This window comes from Osmerus mordax, chromosome 20 (genome assembly GCF_038355195.1).
Source record: "Osmerus mordax isolate fOsmMor3 chromosome 20, fOsmMor3.pri, whole genome shotgun sequence".
NCBI lineage: Eukaryota > Metazoa > Chordata > Actinopteri > Osmeriformes > Osmeridae > Osmerus > Osmerus mordax.
Genome location: NC_090069.1, coordinates 2,239,446 through 2,264,125, shown reverse-complemented (window position 1 = coordinate 2,264,125; position 24,680 = coordinate 2,239,446). Strand labels below are relative to the sequence as shown.

The window sequence follows — 24,680 nt, the reverse complement described above, 5'->3', positions numbered from 1 at the left end:
TTTTCTCTGGCATTTCAATTATTCTTTTTATTTTTTTTGCTGTATCGAAAACGTATCGAACCGTGACACCGCTTATCGCTTTGAACCGAAGCGTGAAATTGGCAATACTGTTTCTTGCTATTAACCTTATAATACACACATATACACTTGGCTGTGAAAGTCGAATACACTTTTGAGTGGAAGTTCGGACCTTGTATTCGTGCAATATGGTCGAGAGAAACCTTGCATCTCTCACAACCTCCCCTATCACCATCTCTACCCTTCTCTCTCTCACTCCGTCTCTCTCTCGCTCCCTCTCACCGTCTCTCTCTCGCTCCCTCTCCTCGTCTCTCTCTCGCTCCCTCTCACCATCTCTCCCCCTGTCTCTCTCTCGCTCCCTCTCCCCGTCTCTCTCGCTCCCTCTCACCATCTCTCCTCCTGTCTCTCTCTCGCTCCCTCTCCCGTCTCTCTCTCGCTCCCTCTCACCATCTCTACCCTTCTCTCTCTCACTCCGTCTCTCTCTCGCTCCCTCTCACCATCTCTCCCCGTCTCTCTCTCGCTCCTCTCACCATCTCTACCCTTCTCTCTCTCTTGCTCCCTCTCTCCATCTCTCCCCCTGTCTCTCTTGCTCCCTCTCTCCATCTCTCCCCCTGTCCCTCTCTACCTCCCTCTCCATCTCTCCCTCCTGGTCTCCCCTGTTCTCTCTCTCCAGGGCCACAGTCTGAAGGAGAGGCTGGCTGAGATGGAGACGTTCGGGACATTCTGTGCCGCCAGGTGGACACACTGCAGAAGGTCTTTGACGGCTGTGCAGACGTGTCCAAGGACGAGCTGCACAGAGACAGGAGTAAGAGACACAGCGGCCTGGGAATGGGGATCTCTCTCCCTGTCCTTTCTCTCTCTCTCCTCCCTCCTCTCTCTCATCTATCCTCTCTCTCTCTCTCTCTCTCCCTCCTCTCTCTCTCTCTCTCTCTCTCTCTCTCTCTCTCTCTCTCTCTCTCCCCCTCCCTGTCTTTCTCTCTCTCCCTTTCTATTCCTCCTCTCTCTGTCTCTGTCTCCCTCTCCCTCTCTCTCTCTCTCTCTCTCCCCGTGTCCCTCAGACAGAGCAGGAGAACACACAGACCTCCTCCTGCTCCTGCCTAGCCGCTGCTCCCTCCAGCTCCTTCTGGTTTTGACACGGTGTAGCGCTCCCCTGTGATGTGTCATGAGATGTGGCCAGAGTCCCGACCCAGAGACACACTGAGCATGTGTGGATCCTGGGCGGGGCCCAGCCCGGGAGACACACTGAGCATGTGTGGATCCTGGGGCGGGGCCAGCCCGGGAGACACACTGAGCATGTGTGGATCCTGGGGCGGGGCCAGCCCGGGAGACACACTGAGCATGTGTGGATCCTGGGGCGGGGGCCAGCCCGGGAGACACACTGAGCATGTGTGGATCCTGGGGGCGGGGGCCAGCCCGGGAGACACACTGAGCATGTGTGGATCCTGGGGCGGGGCCAGCCCGGGAGACACACTGAGCATGTGTGGATCTGGGGCGGGGCCAGCCCGGGAGACACACTGAGCATGTGTGGATCCTGGGGCGGGGCCAGCCCGGGAGACACACTGAGCATGTGTGGATCCTGGGGCGGGGCCAGCCCGGGAGACACACTGAGCATGTGTGGATCCTGGGGCGGGGCCAGCCCGGAGACACACTGAGCATGTGTGGATCCTGGAGCTGGTCACTGGAGCCAAGAGAGGAAACATTTGCAGAACCGTGTGGAATGTGTTTTGTCTTCCCTCCCAGATGAAGTAATTTCTCTGTTCCTTCTCTCTCTTTCTCTCTCTCTCTGTCTCTGTGTCTCTTGGCTGTCTGAGCTTGTGTGTATGGTAGAGTTGTGCTTTGTCACAACACTAAGGGCCTGTGGATGACCACAGAGAATTCATCTTTTGTTGCCCATAAACCCCCCACCTCCCTCCTCCTCTCCACCCCCCTCCACCCTTCGGCAGATGAAGCCAGGTCATTGTTGTGGTGGGCAGCACAGTAGAGGTCTGTCAGCCCGCTAGCGTGCTGTGCAGTGCCTGGGTAGCTGTGTTCAACTGGCCTTCTAGGACTGGGGTCTCCATTCTCAGCCCCATAACTAACTCCCTCTCTCTCTCCCCTTCTCTCTCTCCCCTTCTCTCTCTCCCCTTCTCTCTCTCCCCTTCTCTCTCTCCATTCTCTCCATTCTCTCTCTCTCTCTCTCTCTCTCTCTCTCTCTCTCTCTCTCTCTCTCTCTCCTCTCTCTCTCTCTCTCTCTCTCTCTCTCTCTCTCTCTCTCTCTCTCTCTCTCCCCTTCTCTCTCTCTCTCTCAGTGGTGGAGGATGATGAGGATGACTTCCCCAGCACTCGGACGGACGGGGAGTTTTGTGCACAACAACAACGGCAGCAAGGAGAAGCGTGAGTAGAGTTAGGGTCGGGGGGAGGGGGTCTGCCTGGGGCGGGGTGGGGGGGGGGGGTCGTAGGTCGGTCGTAGACGACCCACCTGCTTGGCCTCTCCGCCGTGGTGTGATCCTCTCTCTCTCTTTTTTCTCCGTCTATGTGTCTCCCGTCTCTCTCTCTCTCCCAGTGTTCCAGTCCCTCTCTGAGCCCCAGGGGCGTCAACGGGATCGACTTCAAGGGGCGAGGCGATCACCTTCAAGGCCACCACGGCGGGGCATCCTGGCCACGCTGTCGCACTGCATCGACCTCATGGTGAAGAGAGAGGACAGCTGGCAGAAGAGCTGGACAAGGTAACGCCGCACCCCCACACACACACACACACCGTGTCGCGTGGAGATGAAGGTGTGTAACGAGTGTGTGTGCGCGTGTGTAGGAGATGGAGAAGAGGAGGAGGATAGAGGACAGCTATAAATCCGCCCTCACCGACCTGAAGAAGAAGTCTCACTTCGGAGGGCCGGATTACGAGGTGAGCAGGTCGCCTGGAGCTCCGGTGCTCTTCCACGTGGACTCGCGTCACACACACACACTGCCGTATCGGGCGCCGAGGGCCCACACGCGGCGACCCGGGTTCGATTGGGCCTCGGCCCCGCTCCCTGCACGTCTTCCCCTCTCTATCACATACATGTGCTGGTCTTATCTCTAACTGTCCTCGATAAAGACACAAAAGGCCCTCGAAAAACGTTATCTTGAAGACAGACACGCTGTGTTGAGCGTGTTGGCGTATCGTCCCTCTACAGGAGGGTCCCAACAGCCTGATCAACGAGGACGAGTTCTTTGACGCCGTGGAAGCCCGCCCTGGACAGGACAAGACAAGATCGAGGAGCAGGTACTGGAACCCTCCGACCACGGCCTCCTAAACGCACTCGTACTCGCAGAAATGTTACTGTTTTGATCTGTAAGAAAAATAGCTACCAGATACTTATTCCTGGTACTGCATGTTTGAATATTGGGAGAAAAGTTTGTGTTTGTTGGTGGCTTTAGTTCCTGTGTGTGTGTGTCTGTTTCTGTGTGTGTGTCTGTGTGTGTGTGTGTGTCTGTGTGTGTGTGTGTGTGTAGTCCCAGACAGACCAAGTCCAGGATACAGAGGTCCAGTCCTGTCCCTACAGGAGACGTGTATTCCACCACAGGCTCGCACAGATACGCTGACAAGGTCAGTCTCCCCATTCCTCCTCAAAACACTTAATCAACGACTGCATCCTCCTCATCATCATCATCCTGTCTTAATGGATCGAGAGCCGTCTTCCTCTTCTGTCGCCTCTCTGTCTGCATTTACACCCTGAACTGTACTTTGCTACTCCCTCTCTCTCTTTCATAATGTATTTTCTCTCTCTCTCTCTCTCTCCCGCCTTCTCTCTCTCTCTCTCTCTCCTCTCTCTCTCTCTTTCTCTCTCTCTCTCTCTCTCTCTCTGTGTGTCGACCACCCCTCGCTCCTCCTCACTTCACTTGGGTTCTGCTTCTGACGTTTTTTTCTCTTCTCTCCGGCTCTCCCTCGCCCCCCTCTCCTCCTCCTCCCCCCCCCCCCGTAGACCCGCAGTCACTCCTCTCCTCTGATAGTCACCGCCCCCCCTCACGACGTCCACAGATTCAGCGCAGAGGTACGACCCCCCCCCCCCGTCCACCATCCCCTGCCTCCCCCATCAGTGCGTATGTTCCCCCTCGCATGAGCCTCTGGGCGTACGTGAAGCCACGTACAGAGGGCTGGGCAGATACTCAGTCCTCCCTCCCCCCGCCACCATGCTAGCTTTGAATGAAGGCATGAGGGGCTATTTCCCTGTGCTACATCCACAGTAACCCCACCCAGCACCAGTACTGTCTACCAGTCCTCCCAGTAACCCAGCACCAGTACTGTCTACCAGTCCTCCCAGTAACCCAGCACCAGTACTGTTTACCAGTCCTCCAGTAATAACCCAGCACCAGTACTGTCTACCAGTCCTCCCAGTAACCCAGCACCAGTACTGTCTACCAGTCCTCCCAGTAACCCAGCACCAGTACTGTCTACCAGTCCTCCCAGTAACCCAGCACCAGTACTGTCTACCAGTCCTCCCAGTAACCCAGCACCAGTACTGTCTACCAGTCCTCCCAGTAACCCAGCACCAGTACTGTCTACCAGTCCTCCTAGTAACCCAGCACCAGTACTGTCTACCAGTCCTCCCAGTAACCCAGCACCAGTACTGTCTACCAGTCCTCCCAGTAACCCAGCACCAGTACTGTTTACCAGTCCTCCCAGTAACCCAGCACCAGTACTGGCCCCCCCTCTCACAGTAGACACTAGCCTCATATCTTCTCCCTGCTCCCCTGTGTGTTTCTGCTCACGTTACCATAGTTACCACACCTCCTAACTCATCCCCACCCACTGACCACGTCCACTAGACCAAATAAACATAAACGCATATTAATACATGTTCCGTGTGTGCATACCTGTCTGATCTCGGCTTCACTTCCTGTTCCTGGTCCTCTGGGATAGGTGGAGGAGATGGTGCAGAACCACATGACCTACTCCCTGCAGGACATGGGTGGAGATGCCAACTGGCAGCTGGTGGTGGAGGAGGGAGAGATGAAGGTCAGCGCTGCAGTCTGGTCAGACGGGCCTTGTTAGGACTGCTCTTCTAGGACCCTTCAACCTGCATCACCTAGAGAGGAAGACCCCTTTTTCACTGTTGTGGTTCTGTCTCTGTGTGTGGGTGTGTGTGTGTGTGTGTGCGCGCAGGTGTACCGGCGGGAGGTGGAGGAGAACGGGATTGTGCTGGACCCCCTGAAGGCCACCCACTCTGTGAGGGGGGTGACGGGCCACGAGCTGTGCCACTACTTCTGGGACACGGAGTACCGCAACGACTGGGAGAGTAAGTCAGCTGCATCCCCATCCCCCCCCCCCCCGCCGTGAAGCACGCCACCGTCACACCGCTGGGACGAGGGCCTTAACTTCATCTTGTCTGTTTCAGCCACTATCGAGAACTTCAACGTCGTGGAGCCGCTGTCAGAAAGTGCTGTGATTGTCTATCAGACGCATAAGGTGTGAGAGTAGGGAACGAGACACGCTCACAGACACACTCTCACAGAATCACACACACGCTCACACGCTCACAGACACACGCTCACAGACACACTCTCACAGAGAGACACAGTCACATGCACACCCCTTCATCTGCTGTATCTTACTCTGTGTGTGTGTGTATCTTACTCTGTGTGTGTGTTGCAGAGGGTGTGGCCGGCGTCTCAGAGGGACGTCCTGTACCTGTCTGCCATGAGGAAGATCCTGGCCAACAACGAGAACGACCCCGACACCTGGCTGGTGTGTAACTTCTCTGTGGACCACGACAACGCCCAGGTGAGGAGCACCGGACCGCCTCTGCTCCAGTGCACCCCCCCCTGCTGCCTTCAGACACTCCTTTTAGGACGGGGGACTGGGATACTGAACATTTTAATCGGGCGTGACGCTCACAGTTTGACCCCCCCTGTGGTCCCCCTGCTCCCCCCTCCAGCCCACCAACAGGTGTGTTCGTGCCAAAATCAACATCGCCATGATCTGCAGACCCTGGTCAGCCCCCCAGAGGGCGACAAAGAAATCAGCCGAGACAACATCCTCTGCAAGATCACCTACGTAGCCAATGGTGAGTCCTCGTTCCCAGACAGTAGCAGGCCTCTTCTGCAAGCAAGCGTACAGACTGGAGGCTTTGTGGAATATTAGGATCAAAGGGGAGTGGCGGTTGTTTGGGAGTCAGGTGGCTGAGCGGTGAGGGAATCGGACTAGTAATCAGAAGGTCGCTGGTTCGATCCCCGGCTCTGCCAAATGACGTTGTGTCCTTGGGCAAGGCACTTCACCCTGCTTGCCTCCGGGGGAATGTCCCTGTACTTACTGTAAGTCGCTCTGGATAAGAGCGTCTGCTAAATGACTAAATGTAAATGTTTGACGGGGGGCGCGCGTGACATCACATCCTGTTTCCTCCCTCAGTGAACCCTGGAGGGTGGGCCCCGGCCTCTGTCCTGCGGGCGGTGGCTAAGAGGGAGTACCCCAAGTTTCTGAAGCGCTTCACCTCCTACGTCCAGGAGAAGACCGCTGGCAAGCCCATCCTCTTCTGAGGCAGACAGGTGAAAACAAAGAAACATTGTCCGGCGTGTCTGTCGGACCATTTCTTTATTACCTGTATACTCACTATCAACACTGACAGTTGGCTCTGTACACTAACGATATACAGCTCTTTACCCGTTTAGTTTAATGACTTAACTCCTTCTTCTTATTCATCAGAATACCTGGCCTTGCTAGTGACTGGCCTGAGCACAACTCCTCACCCTGGGCTCCAGCGCCCCCACCAGGCCCTAAAGACACACTGCACCTCCGATCCCCCTGACAACAGACTGTTGATGACCTCTCTGCCCTGACGGCCGCCGTCATTGTTCCTCTCGCGAACTCCTAGGCTAGCCTTTCATCCTACCGTTTGCTTCGTGGATAGCTCCTATTGCTAGCTCCCGTGCTAGACTTTAAGCTGGTTTCCCCCCTAGCGCTAATGCTAATTATCATGCTAGCATCGATGCTAACTTTCGAGGGTAGCCAAATGTCAGCTCTATGGTTGGGGGGGGGGGGGGGGTTCCTGACAGAGATATATCGATGTAATATATAAATGTACGTATGTGTTATAAGATGTTTATAAGAAAGACACCTTCCTGGCTAGTAATAGACAGAACTGGTGGCTATATTTTAGTCTTGGGATTATAGTCGTCTTTTTTTTTTTTAAGAAATAGGGTTTGTGCCCTTTTCTGTGTTGATTTTGCATTTGATAAATAATCACAGCCGTCTGTCACAGCTTATTCATGCTGCTAACCTTTTGCTAATAGGACAAAGAAACAAGGTGACTTAAGCTGGTGTGATTTTAGGTTGTAAATAAGTAACACAAGGAAGTCCTGAGGGTTGTCATAATTCCATGATCCCTATGATATAAGACTTTACCTTTTTGACGTCGTCTCTCTAGTGAAATCACCACTCGTTGGTACTGATGGAGGGACGAGGCAAAACGTTTCTTTTGTGTTTCCCCCCCTCAAAAGTACAAAAATCCCCATATTTCTAAGTGTTGGGGGTGTATTTGTTTGTCGTTGCACACTTCTAAATGGGGTGATGTTTTTATTTAGTGTATATTATGTATAGGACACCAGCCATTTCACTTTAGTTACACCTGGAGAAATCTCTGCAAACGCTTTTTATTGTGACTGAATCAACCCTGTATGCCTTAGAATGGAGATGCATTTCAGGATGAGGTAATATACCTATGAACTCACTAGAGAGGTGCCTACAATGACCTGTATATGTATTATCATTGTCACGGCAACATTTTCCTTGTAGTCTTGGGTGATTATCTATATTGATATGGAAGGAAACTGAAGCCTTTGTATGATGTCTATATCTGGACAGCAGAGAGCTATCAGTCTCTTGGTTGTCACTTGTGTGGAAAATTACAATTATTTGTACAAAACCAAGGGTTAGGTGTTAAAATCGTCAAATTCATTTCAAGAGTTTTTATTCAGACTTGAATTCCAATCAGCGGAGGCAGATTTTCTGATTTGACCGTTTTTTCTTGTAATCACGAGAGTGTGATATATCCAGCCGACCACTACACACACGTCATTCCCATGGACTTTTTGGATTAACATTCAAGGCACAAGCAATGTACGAGGTTACGTTTTCTATCAGAATGTTGTGTTGCTTCAGATTCCCTTTCAAGCTTCTCTACCAGTAAAGGCTCGTCACGGTCCATTAGACCCTATTGCTAACCCTCCCAGAATTAGTCGGGCCGGGCCACAGGTAATTGATAATGCTGTAAAGTGGGACGAGGTTAATCCTCCACCACACTCAGCTAAGTGGAGAGCGTCCTACTTGTGAAGCAGCTTTGTCTGTGGTAAGAGTTCCCCCCTCCCCCCTGAGAATCTGGGTGACTTCATTTGCACTGAATGTAACGAGGGAATGATTGTGCGGAGGAAAAAAAAATTAATTCACACTAAAACTGAGGAAACGACATCAACCTGTACTGTGAAATGTAGCACTTCAGACCTGTTTAGAAATAAATGACATTCTTATCCTTATGTTGTGTGGCTGTGATTTCAGACACGGATACAAACAGAAACCAAACATAAGACGGTGTCTTTACTGGAAACATAGCATTTGTATTTGTAGCAACATACACTGGGAACAGACAAGTTATTGGACAGATGGGTATTAGTCGTACAGTAGCATTACGTTTAGAACAAGCTGGAGTTTAATCTTCTGATTCAGAATCTGAAGTCATAAGGCCAATAATGCGGTTTTATTGTGTTTAAACAATAGCAAATAAGACTCAATAAGCCCACTGCAAATACCAATCTCTTTCACATTGAGCTCTGTTCGTCGACTGTCATCCCGTCAACGAAGGCTAGCGTCTAAGGAAGCTATTAAAGAAGGCGGTTTGTATGGCTTTTTACGTTTCCGGTTTTCCCCATTCGCACAGCTAATACAATCACACATGATTGCGCGTCTGCTGTTGAAATGACCAGGAGTCTGTATTGAGTGGTTCAGTCAAGGAGCTGCACAACCATCATTAACCTCGTCGGTACACATACACGGCCTGCTGAGGGGAAACAGTGAAACTACCGATCATAGATAATAAAATAAATAAAAGCAATCACCTAATCAAACTGTACATTTAACACTTCCTTTTAGAAATGCCTGGATTTGCAGCTCCCCGCAGTGCATTCATACAGCAACATTCGACATCTGTCGAAACAACTCCATTAAATAAAAACATTCAAAACAAAAATCAATCTTTTCAGCGCCAACCGAAAATGTCATTTTTCATGGTTGTCGTCTCAATTATTTGGCAAGTGCAAATGGAGCTCTCTGCGGGGATAAGAGCGACCCTGTGAAGTGTGATTTCTGATCGTGTGCATGCCGTATTCTATTTGGTACAACCTGCTGAACGGGAGATGTTGACTGGACTCGTCCTTGGACATGATTGTCTGAGTATCAAAGGAGTTGTGACTCGGAAGCTGAGAATTCAGTGCACACAACAGGAGTTCATTCTCCCGCTGCGAACCTCAATCAACTTGTCATCTACCGACAAGAGCCGTCATTTGTGGGTTTCCATTTAAACAAAACTGTCAAAAAAAATCTAAATGAAAAACAATCGTTCACCATCGGGGCCAACTCAACACCACACAGGTATCTGTTCTGCAGTGTGTGTGTGTGTGACAGTCAGCAGGCTCTCAGAAATGTGCCTTTCAAAGCTTTCGGATGCATTTCTGTCCAGGCCCAAAACGTCCTCTTCCTCCCGGGAGAGTCGGTCTTATGGGCCTTTGAGCAGGGACCGAGTCCTCTCTCACCACAACTCCCAGAGTTCACAGGTCCTCTGTAGTCACGAGATGCTCTCTTCCGATTGGTTGATGCCTCTTGTGTGACATGCTGCCTTCTCAGAGTGTGACGGGTGCATTTCCGGCAAGTTCACCTTTGATCTGAAATACAGGGGGTGAAAAAAACATTACCTAGCCGCCTCAACCAGCTAGAGAGTGTACAGGATTGACTACAACTTCATGTACACTACATAAAAATAGACATTTCGCAGATAAGACTTGGGCAGGTACCGGTTGTGTGTGAGGTGGCTCTTGACGAGGTGTCCGGCCGCTAGGGCAGCCATGAGGGACAGCTCTCCGGCCAGGACGGTGCCACACACCACCCTGGCCAGCTGCCGGGCGTTCTGACCCGGCTGGTCCGGACTGGAGCCCTGGACGCCCAGGATCTGAAAACACACGGGCCGGGGGTCAGAGAGAGAGCGGGGTCTGTCTTTTGCTCACACCACATGCTCGCTCGCTCACTCTCTGTCATCCTCTCTTTCTGTCACCCCCTCAACCTCTCATTCCCTCTCTTACCTCTTTCTCTCTCTCACCTCTCTCTCTCACCTCTCTCTCTCTCTCTCCTCACCCTCCCTCACCCACCTGCAGGCAGGCCTGTTGGGGCTCCAGGTTGGTGCCTCCCCCCACCGTGCCCAGCTCTATGGAGGGCATGGTGCAGCTGATGTGCAGGTCCTCTCCCCCGGGGCCGGCAGCCTCCATGAGGGTGATGCAGTTGGAGCTTCCCACCGTCTGGGCCGGGTCCTGCACACGGAGAGAGAGAGAGAGAGGTAGAGAAACAGAGAGGGAGAGCGAGAGACAAGCAGTTGCTGGGTAGACTAGGGGTTAGGGTTAGGGGTTAGGGTAGCCAGGCACAGCACCTGCCCGCAGGCGATGTAGATGGCCGCCACGATGTTGGCCGCGTGGGCGTTGAAGCCCCCGATGCTGCCGGCCATGGCAGAGCCCACCAGGTTCTTGTTGAGGTTGAGCTCCACCAGCGCGGCCGTGCTGCTCTTCAGGACCTGCCAACCAGCACAGCAGAGGAGACCAGGGGAGAGCTTTGAAACACGGACGCAACACGGGTGCATCTCAACGGGCTGAGGTAACATACTTTCCCCCGGTCCTCCCCGCTCCTAATTGATCACAGAAGGGCGTACCTCTCGGACGACCTTGGCGGGGACGGTGGCCTCACACACGGCAGACTTGCCCCTGCCCAGGATCCAGTTTATGGCTGCGGGCTTCTTGTCGGTGCAGTAGTTGCCGCTGACGGACAACACCTGCAGGTCTGGGAACTGCTGCTGCAGGATAGACACAGCCTGCTCTGTACCCTGGAGAAGGGGGAGAGGGGGAGAGAGAGAGAGAAAAAAGGTTGCGAAACGTAAGCGGCAGTTGTATCTTCGTAACTGAACGAGGGTGAGCGCCCCTGTCACATGATCCCACCAGAGGTCACATGATTCCACCAGTGGTCACATGATCTCCCCAGAGGTCACATGATCCCACCAGAGGTCACATGATCCCACCAGTGGTCACATGATCCCACCAGTGGTCACATGATCCCACCAGTGGTCACATGATCCCACCAGAGGTCACATGATCCCACCAGTGGTCACATGATCCCACCAGTGGTCACTCCTCTGGAACGCGCAGCCTGGGTCCACTGCCTGAAGGTCCCAGTGCAGCCTTACCTTGGAGAGCATGTTCATGCCCATGGCGTCTCCTGTCTGGGACTGGAAACGGACGTACAGGTTCCTTCCAGCCAGGCCTATCTGCAGCTTATCCAGACGGGCAAACCTGCAACACACACACACATCATCATCCTCTGTCCCAGGAACCACCTCAGTGGTTCTGAGAGGACTGGAGAGGTCTGCTGGAAGCCTCCAGGCCTCGTGTGAGGCAGGGAGGGGCCGGGTTGTGGCCTGACCTGCTGGTGTGGTCGAAGGCCTGCTTGATGGTGCTGAAGCCGTCAGGGGTCTCCAGCCAGGCCTTGACCTCGGCTGCCCGGCAGGCGGAGGGCAGCCGGACCACAGGGCCGCGGGTCATCCCGTCGCCTAGGATACGACTGCTGCAGCCTCCGCTCAGCTGGGGGGGGGGGGGGGGGGGGGGAGCACGGGAGGGTTAGGACACGCACCTGAAAACACACACCCTCACACACTGTCCTTCAAAACCACACTCGTACTCACAGCGACGGCTCGACATCCTCTGTTGGTGCTGGCCACCAGACAGCCCTCTGTGGTCGCCATGGGAACGTGGAACTCCTTCCCGTCCAATAGGAGCGGGCCGGCCACTCCCACCGGAACGGGCATGTAGCCAATGACGTTCTCGCAGCAGGTCCCCATCACCTGAGACAGACAGCACCTCACGTCAGTCACCTGAAGCAGTAGAAGATGGAGGGAGGGAGGGAATGGAGGGAGGGAATGGAGGGAGGGAGGGAATGGAGGGAGGGAATGGAGGGACATGCACCTTTGAAAAGTCGTAGCCCTTGTATGGCAGGCCGACCAGGGCGGAGGGGTCGGGCAGCTTGGACGACAGCATCTCTCTTCGGATAGCCACGCCCCTCTCTGGCGTTTCCATGACGGCCTCCAGCTTATAGGTCGGGATGTTCCTGGAGGTCACCAGCAGCGTGACCTCTGCGTCGCTAAGGGAACGGGCGCCCCTCTGGGAGCGAAAGAGAGAGAGACATGATCACAATCGTTCTTCGGCTGACTTCTCACAGGTTTGCATCTATCGCCTTTACTGCCGCAAGAACAGCAATTTCTTGCTCAGTGGTCTGTGGGGGAGATGGGCATAGCTCAGAGGCAGAGAAGTTTGAATTCATGGAATGTATTAAATTCAATCCCATTCCATTGAATCCACTACAGTTGTTCCTCCCCTTCCACTGGAAGCTCACCTCTGGGTCCGACAGGATGGCTAGGCATTCCTCCAGGGGGCGGGGGGAGGATGGGGGAGGTGCGGGGTAGGATGGGGGAGGTGCGGGGGAGGATGGGGGAGGTGCGGGGGAGCGGGGCGAAGCGGCGGCAGCAACATGGGAGCCGGGACAACAGGGTCCGTTCTGCTGGGGCGGGACCACCAGACGAGGGCCCGTCGCCTCGCCTGCGGAGCCCCCCAAGGGAGGCTCTGCCCCTGGGCTCGGGGTGGGGGTGCCGGCTGTCCTCCGTGGGGCCTTGTGGGGGGCTGGCTCCCTCCTGCAGCAGTCCTCCACCCCCCGCTGGGCCACGGCTGGAGGGGGGCTGGCGATGGGGCTCTTCAGGGACAAGGGGGAGTCGGTCTCGGTCGGCTCAAAGAAGATGTATTTGACGGCCAGGAGGAGAGCCAGCGCGAGGGTTATCACCTGCTCCAGGTCCATACTGGGGGGGAGAGAGAGAGAGAGAAAAAGAGAGAGAGAGAGAGAGAGAGGGAGAGAGATAGAGAGAGAGAGTGAAAGAGAAAAGTGAAAGAAAGAGAAAGTTGTGTTATAGTTACGTGAGTGAAATAGTTACTTCACGTACCAACAGTATAAAACGACTAATCGTGGTGTGAACTTTCAAGAGAATCCATGACATGGCAGTTTCCTCTGGGGTTGCCCTGGTTACCTGAACACAGACAGAGGCCACAGGCTGTCATTGGGATCCAGCCTCTTGATCATCTGCCCCTCCGTGGTCCGGTTCTGGCCCGAGTTCTCCGTGGCCAGGTGACTGTGGGCGTGGACCAGGACCAAGCCCAGAGACTGTGAGGATAGGGAGAGCAGACAACTGAAACGGCGGCTCTTCCGGTAAGACCCTATCTGATTGGCCCGTGTTCGGTAAGACCCTTCCTGATTGGCCCGTGTTCGGTAAGACCCTTCCTGATTGGCCCGTGTGTGTGTGTGTGCTTCCTGACCTCTGGTGTTGTGGTGGAGTGTGCTTGCGGTTCTCACCATGATGATCTTGACCCTCTGGGTGACTGGGTTGGGCTTGTTGTCCTCCTCCTCAGCCAGCACGCGGGCAAAGTGGCTCAGCTGCCAGATCGGGCGCCCCTCCCGGCTCTCTCTGGATAACTGCACGCGCGCGCACGCACACACACACACACACACACCAGAAGATAAAGAACAGGGAGTTTACACAAACTATAAAAGGTTAAGGACGGGGAACTTGCGCGCGCACACACACACACACACCAGAAGATAAAGAACAGGGAGTTTACACAAACTATAAAAGGTTAAGGACGGGGAACTTGCGCGCACACACACACACACACACCAGAAGATAAAGAACAGGGAGTTTACACAAACTATAAAAGGTTAAGGACAGGGAACTTGTGCGCACACACACACACACACACACACACACAGGTGCAAACACACTTCCTCTGACGCTGTTCCTTACCTCCAGGACCAGAGACACACAGGCAGGGAAAAAGGTCATGAAGACAAAGTAGTTGGCCAGAACAGACATGCACCCGAAGCAGCACATGATCTCCAGCTGGGGCACTCCTGCAGGGGGGAAACACAGTCACACATCAAAACATACACCCACCAGAACACACAACCATCAGAACACACACCCATCAGAACACACACACCCATCAGAACACACACACCCATCAGAACACACACACCCATCAGAACACACACACCCATCAGAACACACACACCCATCAGAACACACACACCCATCAGAACACACACACCCATCAGAACACACACACCCATCAGAACACACACCACTAGCCTTCCCAGGGCCACACTGACAGGACAGAAGGCCAGAATGAAGACCAACAACATGCTGAGAAACACTTGAGAACCCGAACAGAGCTGTTTGTAAATAACTGACCTGACATGGTGCCTATGCCAATGACCAGGCACTCCACCAGGGCGTCCAGGGTGAAGGTGGGGCCCAGGATGGCCATGCCCTGGGATATGTTTTCCCTCACCTCCTCCTGCAAGGACAAAACCACCAGCCCGTTTAAAAAAATAAAAACTGCTTTAACACGGATGGGTGAAGCTCAGCATTAGAGCATCTGATTGTGGATTAAGAGGTTTGCATGAAAGTGTTTGCGAAATGAACTACACGTTGTTGTTGTTATTATTATTATTATTGGATTATTAGTGTGAAGTATGACTGACTAAATGGTTAAGTTTGACACAATGTTTAACTGTACTCCAAGGCTTTTTACAGACTGCCTTAGGTCTTTCAATTACCTGAGAGTTTGAGCTGAGGGCGAACTTGGCCAGGGCGCATGCCTTGGACAAGTCGATGAGCAAGAGAAAAAACGGGAGTGCTTCACTGAGGGAGAAAACAGATGTTGATTCACAAACTGATTCAGATTCTGGTACTGTAAATACAGATAGTTTTGCTGTTAACTATCTATTCTAAAATGTTTACTTTAGGCCCGTCAACTCTTTCCCCAGAAAGTGGATTACCACCGTGCTGAAAACCAAGCTGGAAAACACCGTGAAAAATCCTGCAATACCTGAGACAAGAATACAAAATATTCACATTACTTTCCAAAAGCACACCAGCGCTAAGCATCCATGTTGGATGGGAAACCGATTGCAAAACCATCACACCCACCAAGTATGTATTTGGAGCCAAGCTGTCGAAGATTCTGGAACTGTATATAGATGTAAATGATGGCCATGCAGCGAGTGACTGTTAGAATGATGATGTCACTGCTCAGGATTCTCTGTAAAGGATAGACACCAATCATTTGACATGTGTACTTTCAGACATAACCAACACATTCAGACGCACATTTTATGTGTGTGCAAAGGCAGCATATATTCAACACTGGGGAAAAAATCCAGTAACAGTATATGGTCACTAGTGGAACCTCAGAGAGAAAATCAGAGGGCAGCAACCATGTGGAATGGTTTCGTTTTTACCCAACACAATTTCAGCCTGGAAACAGGATGCTCCTCAGATTGATTCAAGCCAAACAACGTAGACTCACCTCCTGAAGTTTTGGACAGTCCTCGTTCCAGCTGCAGACCTGGTTAGTGGCGGCCAGGCTGTTCATGGACATAAGGCACACGGTGAGGACCACGGTGCCCACGATCACCTCCCATGGGTGTGACGCCACCACCAGGCCATGCAGTCTGAACACACCAGTCAACATGGTACCGCCACGAAAACCTGATGTTAGCCAGCCGTTTGAGGTCACTGACTCACCTAGAACGAAGCAAGAGGAAGGGTCGGCCTAGATCATGGGTAACGGTAGCTAGCCTAACCTCTGTATTGCTTCGCATTACGGACACGTACTGATATAGTTAATGTTACAACTGGCTAGACTGCTGCTATGTCTAACTGGGCAAGTAACACATGTTACTGAGTTCTGCTGTTCGAAGTGTACACTTCTCAAAGCAGAACTCAAGTCACACCCACTATCGTTAGCTAGCCGATAGCTAGCCAACCTTTTTCGTGTCATTCGCTAGCTAAATATCAAACTCACGGAAGGATCGTTCCTTTACCTCGGAGAGATAAATGACAATGTATTTATATTTGAACTGGATCGGTGTCGGACTCGTTCACAAGGTTTCACAGCAATGAATGCACTGGTTGTAGCTAGCTAGCTAGCGCTAGTTAGCTTGCTATTGACTGTGCTCCTTTCCTGGTGACAATATGTTAAACAGGCTATGTGGCTGGCTAACGTCTGACACGTTCCTGTCAGTGTCTCTAGTACTACCCTCTAGTCTATCCAAGGTCAGATAAAGCTACCTTAATACAAAACATATTACGTACATGAAATCCATTAGTACGCTTACATATTAAGTTAATTGTTTACCTTCATTTGAACGTTCTCCCCCAAATTGTGACATCCACTCATATTAGCTAAATGGTGTCTACTTGTAAATGTTCATGTGTCATCATCAGAAAGGCGTGGCCAAGAACGTAACAGACTAGTCTATGACTAGACAACACAGTCAACACAAGGAAAATAAGTATTCGCTAAGTATTCAGGAAACTATATTGAATAGAATCATAGACCTATGAATAGGATAGACTGGTGCACTTCAATCTAAAAATCCATTAGTGTCAACATACTGCAGTACAAAACGAACATAATAAACGAGCATTTACTTATTGCAAAGATAACTTTTCTACCAAGCAAGTGACATCCGTGACCTTGAAAATTATTATTTAACGTTTATTTATTTTGACTAACATGTTTAAAGGGCATGCAACTGTTATACCATATAACACCAACTAACAAGTCACATTTATTGCAAATACCATCAACCCAATTTGACACGAAATATAATTCAGCATTTCTTTTAATAAATTTTTTCAGTAGGCTATACATAATATCACCAGAAGAGGACAGTATTTGTCAATGTATGGTTGCTGTTGCTGTACTTGACATTCAGAGAACTACATTATGGTGGAGTGATAGGCCACATCAGCCTAGTGCACTCATCATCACTATGGTTACACGTCATTTAGGAGTTGACTAATGTTTCAAATATAGTCCTCAATGAAACAAATTAAACAGGCCTACTTCCATGTTGTGAAATACCTATTCTGCTGTCGCTGTCTCAATATTAGGTAGTCAACGGGCGTTGTACCTTACTGATAACAGCTCAAGACATTGAACTGTAAACATTACATTTGAACATAGACCAGTGCTTTTGTTTGTTTCTTTCTTACAAGAAGGCTGATGGACGTTGGAAGAAAAACCTTTTGAACTTTTGAAAAACCTTTATTTGTTACCTCTGTAGGCTATTGATTGAAATTCCTTCCATCAAACAGGTAGGCCTATGTAAGTAGACTAACACATATGAGGAACCGTTTAGGAAATAATTCAGACTTTTACACAAAAACTGATTAAACGGCCCTTCACACATGTAGGGCTCTATTGGACAAATACCTCCAAGATCCAGAGGCGCAGCTGGCTAGAGGTAGAGTATGAACTGATATTATCCACCGATTCCCATGGTATTCACTGGAAAAACAGCATGCTGAAAACAGTGCGCATGCCATAATGCACATATGTACACATAGGTAGTACAGTAGCCTAAATAATTACGATTATGAAGTAAACATCCATCAGAGACAGCATGAGAAAGAGAGTACTTTCTCTCTTTCTCATCTCCCTCTCTTTCACACACACACACACACATACGCACGCGCAGTCGCGTATACACACACATTGGAAGGAAATGAATTATGCAGCAACCACATTTCTTGTTCTGCTATTACATATAAATACATACATAAATATCTTACATGTACAATCAATTTGAAAAAGGTAAAAGAGAGAACTAAAATGTTGATGGGAGGAAGAGGGTTGAAAAGGAAGTAATAGGGTTTGTGTGACTTCTCATTTTTTGACATGTATATCTAAAAGGGTATTTTGACCTTCGAACAAAAAACACTCTTGCTCTGGCACAAACTTCCAGCTTTCCTGAAAGTACCAAATTAAAAACTTGCTGTAGAAGCTCCTACAATATCTCAGAAGTTGTGGACAGTTTCACTTACGCTATTTAGTTTCCAATGAATCTTATTTTTGAAAGTACTGATTGGAATGTGATGCCTAAGAGTTGTTTGGGCTGAGGTCTTGTAGGCCAATTACTTAACAGGCTACAGGAAGGCTACTGAAACTACAAACTGCCCTTTGACTGACTACCGAAATACTGTTGGAGCACCTTAGATCCTTGATCATCTGCCGTAGATTTCTATGCACTATTTTTCCGCGATGTAGTCAAATGTAGCCTACACAATTTACGTAACGCGTTGCATAATTGTAGCCTAGGGGCCTAATGTAAGCAGATCTTCCCTCAACAAGTGTATGATTATTGTGATATCCGATTATCTGCATGAATCTAACAAGGTGTTACACCCCTTGATGAACTTGATGAATTGTCTTAAGTCAATTCAACTTTTACAAAGAAGGACATTAACGTTCCGCTAAATTCTTCCCGTCAGAATGAATTGCAGATTAGGAGGAGTGCATTTATTGTAAATATGTCCTGGTGGGGAAATGTATTCTTGACTCCTATTGTGGCAGTTGTTGTTAAAACTATTAATCATTGTTCCAAACCTGCATATTTCCCTTGCTGAGACAAATTAGTTTTGGCTTCCTGAGTTTTCATATTTTCAATTCATGAGAGATATAGCTACGCATTGATTTCTACATTGCACAGTTTGAATGAACGGTTGAAAGTGTTTCAGCGCCCGATACTACAATGTGTTTAAATAGAGTAGCCATGGTTATCTGATGTTTCTTTCTGTTGTGTCTGCAGATTCTCCTGTTTGATGAAAGAGGTCAATAATAATCAATTAAGGTATCTAGTTGTACCCTACAGCGAAATGTCATTAGGCTCGAATATATTCCAACTATAAATCCAATATTCCAATGTTCTCTGAAAAAGATCAGTTTAGATTATTTTAAGAAGAAAAAAATGACGATCCTAACAAATGTTGGGTTTAAGGTTAAACTAAACCGCGTCACGAAGTTCCTCCCTTAAACGGCTACTCCTCCCTTCAAATGCTTCGTGCGCCACTGAAGAGGTCACTGTTCATCTGTCGTGCTTACCATAGACATATGTCTATGGTGCTTACAGTGACAACTTTCACGCCTGCTGGGAGAGAAGCAACTTTCTTGGCAATGATAAGGCGGAAGATGCGTTCGTCATCCAAAGATTTTTGACAATGAAAGAAACAGAAAAACCCATAGACCCTGCACATAAAAAAAAAAAGTAAGTTGCAAGTTAAATGCGTAAAATTAAGAGAAATTGAGCTTCTTTAGATTATGCATAGTGATTGGTAAACTTCTACAAATGTTTTACAGTTTTACATATACGTTTTCTATCAAACAAGTTGTGGTTCAATTTCAAACACATTATTTAATGTTTATTGTAACGTTAAATAACAATTCATTTCAAACTTTTCAATTCAGTACATATGCTATGGCTCCAACATCGTGAGGCCCATTACTGTTATTAGAACATGTGAAACTTTGGTCACTGATATGACATAATTTTAATTTTAATGAATGTCCAGTTACCTGGATCTTTACATAACTTTCGAAAATGGATTTGACAAACCTGAATGACAAAACTCCTGCTGTCATGCAAGAAGAATACATTCTCAAGGAAGGAATTGTTGAAGAAATACTCTGAGCAAGGGTAATTTTGGCAGTGAAAGCCGTTAGGAAATAAGGAAGTCGAGTTCTCTAAAGAATGTGAACGAGTACATTTTTTATTTATTTTTATTCCCTCAGAATGAGATGCACCTTTTTGAAAAGACTGAGCAGAAAATTTGTTTTTTCTTCTGGATGGATGCTGGCTGTGTGTGCCCTGCTGTTGGTGTGTCTAATGGTTACTGTCAGATTTTCCAAAGAACCTTTTGAACTCACTGCAACAGTTGACGAAATCCAGACATACCACAAATATGACATCGATTGCTCCGCCATCTACGATCTTGACCCCGTGGAAGTGGGCAAGTCTCTGGTCATCAGGAAGAATGTTGTGAGGGAGAAGGACACCACTCTGGTCAACCTCACCTCCAACTGTCCACGCTACCTCAAGTCCAGGGGATATGGCACCATCCCGGTGTCGGAGGAGGAAAGGCAGTTCCCTCTGGCGTATTCCATGGTGGTGCACAAGTCTGCCTGGATGGTAGAGAGAATCCTCAGATCTGTGTACTCCCCTAACAACCTCTATTGTATCCATTACGACCAGAAGTCCTCAGTGGAGTTCAAGTCTGCTATGGAGGGCCTGGCTCACTGCCTGCCCAACGTCTTCATCGCCTCCAAGCTGGAGAATGTCATCTATGCTAGCATCACTCGGCTGAAGGCCGACCTAAACTGCCTGTTTGACCTGCTCGGGTCAGAGGTCAAGTGGAGGTACGTGATCAACCTGTGTGGGCAGGACTTCCCTCTCAGGGCCAACTGGGAGCTGGTGTCAGAGCTGAGGGCTCTGCGAGGCTCCAACATGCTGGAAACCACCCGCCCCCCTTTTTACAAGACCCAGAGGTACGCCTTCCAGTACAAGCTGGTGGACGCCAACTTTGAGTACCACAAGATTCCCATTCAAACGGACGTAGCCAAAGATCCGCCGCCGCACAACATCGAGATGTTCATCGGCAGCGCTTACTTCACGCTCTCGCGGGAGTTCGTCAACTACGTCATCAACTCGCCGCACGCCAAGGACTTCCTCAAATGGTCGGAGGATACCTTCTCTCCAGACGAACACTTCTGGGCCACTCTCGCACGCGTACCCGGGGTGCCGGGAGAAGTGCCCAGGTCCCAGCCTGACGTATCTGACCTGATGAGCAGGACGAGACTGGTGAAGTGGTACTACCTGGAGGGGTCTCTATACCCCGACTGCACCGGCAGACACGTCCGGAGCGTGTGCATTTACGGGGCAGGGGAAATACGCTGGCTACTTGAAAACGGTCACTGGTTCGCCAATAAGGTCGATCCCATGGTGGACCCTGTTCTCATTCAGTGCCTGGAAGAGAAACTGCAAGAAAGACAGAGACGTCTGGTGATTAACTAACAAACTTGTTGGGTCTGAGTTAAGATGACTTCAGAATCCGAATGAATGCCTAGTAAGACCTGATGCAGTTATGAAGCCTTCCCAGGCCGGACCTTTATGTAACAGTGCAATGTTCTATGAAGAAAAACAGCAGGAAAGAGTCTGTTGGTGGTGGTGCAAATTCTCAGAAGAATGCAGGGAAGTCAGAGAGTAAGTTACAAACATGATTTACCTGCATGTCAGGATTCCCACAACATTATCTGATCATGATCTCTGTTTGGCTTCTGGATCTCTTTTCTTTCTATTATAAACTATAAATAAATAAAAAAGTTCAAAGCAGGTGTGCATAAAAGACGTTGGTTTTTGAAAGTAAGTAATGAAGTAGTTGTAGTTATTTCGACCTACCATGTTGTCAATGTTCCTTCATGGGATTGTGCACAATATACAGCATGTGACTTTGCAATAGTTTATTTATGTCAGCCATAAAACACAGAGGGACAATGTACGTATTTTGCCACATTTTGCCACGACACAACTGTTGGACTTACCTGTGTCTGCTTTATTGTGATTCAGGACCAAACCTCTCATTCAGGTCTCACACAGAGCTCAAAGAAGGAGGTGAGGTTTTATTATGGCGTGGAGAGATAAAACCGTCAGTTTGATTATCACACTGTCACATTGCTGCACTGTCACACTGTTAAAATCTCCATTAGGGACAGTCCAAAAAAATACCCTCATGGAACTAAATGATGTTATGATAGTTGAGAATGGGGAACTGGAAGTCAAGGCTGTGGTTAAACTACATCTAGACTTGTCAAATGGGGCTGTGTTTGTCTAAGATTAAAGTAGAAAAAAACACACTCAGGCTTATCACATTGCTTATTTTGATCAGTTTATTCACAGACGCGTTTCGGCCTAAGGTAGTGGGTTTGTCTAAGATTACCCTTTATGTGTGAGTAAGAACCGGTTTCTTGTAGAAATGTAGCCCTATAACCTTTGCAGTCTTATCTACAAAACCACTTTTTAAATATGTGTTCTCCGATGATTCTGATATCCCATTCAACAAACACAATGGAAAATTCTGTGAAATGTAGCATTTACAAAACACGCATGAATTCTTATGTATGTGTGTATTTACCCTGCAAATACATGCTTGTATAGCTTTGAAAACACTGTACCTGAAACACCTCCATAGCATACAACCTTTGCCCCTTTTATTTATCCACATAGGTGGTAATAGAACTGCAAACATATACATTAACACATGCACACACACAATCACAGAAACAGCTTGTGAGTATGCTGTAGTTATATGATGTCAAGTTTTCGTTGCTCAACAGGGTCTCAAGTTGATGGCTCTCTCACCCCATTGTGTCACATCCACCCAGCGTTAGTCCAGTGTGGGTGTGATCTTGTTTTGTTTTTTCTGTTTGTCACCCTCACTGTCAGGGTGTGAGGAGGGGTAGGACCCAAATGCACGAGAGATGCGAGGCATGGTCGAAACAAGGGTTTTAATTCTCAAAAACCGGGGAACAGATAGGGCACTCACAGGGACAGGTATTGTAAGGACAAGACAAACACTGGACACAAAACAGAAACCTAAATACACAGAACCAAACGACACACAGGTGGACACAATAACGCTAACGAGAACAGGTGAAGACAATGACAGGGAAACACTAGGGCAGGACACTCACGTTCCTCAGTTGTGGACACACCCTCCTGTTCTCTGCCGGATTGTTGTTTCTCTCATATGCCAGCCCTGTCTGCTTTCTTGTTTATTAATAACCTAATTCTGCAAAAGTTCCAGTTTCTGCACCTGAGTCCTGTTCCCAACCCTGACACATTGTGCTCGTCATATGTTGATAAGTAAGGGTCAAGATTTGGTCTGATTGGTTATTCTTGTGTATAAAGACAATTGTGAAGCATTGTTCTGTGGATTCTTCATCTCCTGAGGGCTTCTCCTCAACTCTGGCTTGTCCTTGTACTCATTCTCCTTCTTCACATCTTGCTGTCTCTCTGATTTACAATAATTATGATAGCGTAGGTAAGAGGTAAGAGTTAACCTTTATTTTGTAACATGTTTGCCTTATAATTGATTTCATTTATTTGCAATCTTATTAAATATATATTTCATTTAACCTCACTTTGACCATTCTTGCTCTGATTTAACCCATAGAGTCAAATAACTATAATTCCATTGGTATTGGCGTTATTAAATGCAATTTTTTAATTTATCCTCCAAGAAAAACAGCAGATTGTCCAAGAATTAAAAGGCGGACTGCAATTGCAGCAGAATAGGCTGTTCAGAAATAGTTCAGAAAAGCTACAACTAAAACACAATATTTTTACATTGTTACTGACGTTACATCGTAGTGGCCTACATGTGGAACTGAGTGAGATGGAACAGAAACAGCTTGTGGTTGAAAATGTTTGAACGCAACAAACCTCTAAAAGGTTAGGCTGCCAAATTTGTGTATTCACTGGGCCAACTTGTTCAGTTTCACATGACCTTATTCAAAATTTCTGCTTTGCATGTTGCATCTCTCTGGAAATCTGGAAATGTGTTTCCGTAGACCGACAGATGCTGTAGGCTACATGTTTTATTATCTTGTGAGTTCCACCATTTTGTTAGCACTCGACTCCAATACATACAAAACCTGATTGTAACCTCTAGCATCCCATACTTGATGAGGTAGTATAATCAGACATGGTGTGTCATGAGGTCTGCAAATGAAATCCAGATGAGGGCCCAAGCCCGGGTACCCGAACCCTCTAACCACCAAGCACTCTTCAGCTTGTCAGCTAACATACAGGGGTGTTTGTTGGCACCTCGGTATCACATTCGGAGTGTTATTAAGTCTGAGCCTCTGCCTATCCTCTTTGCCCCTGTAAGCGGTTTAAGTAATGAAGAACAGAATACTATACTGACTGATGGATGAGACAGCCAAGAGAGATTAGGGTTGCAGTTAATTATTCATTTCAGAGAGATGGTGAGTGAATGTGTCTGTTGTGGCTGTTTGAGCGGTAGTAGTCGTGGATGTGGGTGCAGTTAATCCATGATTTAGTGGGGGTGATATCTACACTGGTATGTGTCAATACGCACGACTTGTCTTATTATCCAATTGCATTATCCTCGAGTGTAAAGAAAGATACAATTAAATCCATAAACTGTTGTTTTGTTTATTTGCCTGATTTTATTCACAACAGAAATAAAAACATCATTAGAAAGAACACATTTATACTGTTAAATACCTAAATGTGACTATTATAGGGTATCATTGAATTTACCGACGCCCCCATCTTTATAAATAGGCTATCTGAGCTAATTATTCAGCAATTACTGTGAAAGAGGGCCATCTGCTGGCAAGAAGAAGGAACTGCACCTCTACAGAAACAGGTGCCAGAGACAGGCTCAAACTATCAATGACCAATTTTTAAATTAAATTTAAGGAGCTATTTTAGTGCC

At 48.7% G+C, this 24,680-nt stretch overlaps 2 protein-coding genes and 1 pseudogene across 5 annotated transcripts; 2 read left to right on the top strand and 1 right to left on the bottom strand.

Annotated features, from left to right (window-relative positions):
* The window catches only part of LOC136964534 (ceramide transfer protein-like), a 22,430-nt pseudogene extending 13,928 nt beyond the window's left edge, over positions 1-8,502 (top strand).
* Positions 8,503-9,070: 568 nt separating this feature from the next.
* LOC136964554 (3-hydroxy-3-methylglutaryl-coenzyme A reductase-like) lies at positions 9,071-16,570 on the bottom strand. Its single transcript, XM_067258712.1, has 19 exons — positions 16,516-16,570; positions 15,685-15,902; positions 15,306-15,417; positions 15,117-15,204; positions 14,933-15,017; positions 14,565-14,670; positions 14,118-14,224; positions 13,670-13,789; positions 13,347-13,480; positions 12,665-13,121; positions 12,238-12,432; positions 11,958-12,116; positions 11,699-11,856; positions 11,463-11,568; positions 10,935-11,105; positions 10,659-10,799; positions 10,384-10,542; positions 10,033-10,187; positions 9,071-9,903 (listed from the first exon to the last, which is right to left on the bottom strand). Exons 1-19 carry the CDS (start codon positions 16,547-16,549, stop codon positions 9,807-9,809), a joined length of 2,802 nt encoding a protein of 933 aa, XP_067114813.1. The 5' UTR covers positions 16,550-16,570; the 3' UTR covers positions 9,071-9,806.
* Positions 16,571-19,302: 2,732 nt separating this feature from the next.
* On the top strand, positions 19,303-23,350 carry LOC136964046 (beta-1,3-galactosyl-O-glycosyl-glycoprotein beta-1,6-N-acetylglucosaminyltransferase 4-like). 4 transcript variants are annotated; one of them, XM_067257928.1, is made up of 2 exons: positions 19,303-19,433; positions 19,960-21,828. In XM_067257928.1, exon 2 carries the CDS (start codon positions 20,012-20,014, stop codon positions 21,230-21,232), a length of 1,221 nt encoding a protein of 406 aa, XP_067114029.1. In that variant the 5' UTR covers positions 19,303-19,433; positions 19,960-20,011; the 3' UTR covers positions 21,233-21,828. The 4 variants fall into 4 exon arrangements, 1 of the variants encoding a protein (XP_067114029.1); XR_010879042.1 differs by lacking the exon at positions 19,303-19,433 and adding an exon at positions 22,918-23,350 and having other exon boundaries at positions 19,796-21,421; XR_010879041.1 differs by lacking the exon at positions 19,303-19,433 and adding an exon at positions 22,600-22,663 and having other exon boundaries at positions 19,796-21,421.
* The last annotated feature ends 1,330 nt before the right edge of the window (positions 23,351-24,680 follow it).

What these genes read in the sequence shown, in the direction of transcription:
- LOC136964046 (XM_067257928.1), top strand. Translation starts at nt 20,012, where the DNA reads ATGCTGGCTGTGTGTGCCCTGCTGTTGGTGTGTCTAATGGTTACTGTC.
- LOC136964554 (XM_067258712.1), bottom strand. Translation starts at nt 16,549, where the DNA reads ATGTCACAATTTGGGGGAGAACGTTCAAATGAAG. An exon ending in GCCTTCGACCACACCAGCAG is followed by an intron (nt 11,569 to 11,698) that starts GTCAGGCCACAA and finishes TGTGTGTTGCAG; the next exon opens with GTTTGCCCGTCTGGATAAGC. An exon ending in GCATGAACATGCTCTCCAAG is followed by an intron (nt 11,106 to 11,462) that starts GTAAGGCTGCAC and finishes CCCCTTCTCCAG; the next exon opens with GGTACAGAGCAGGCTGTGTC.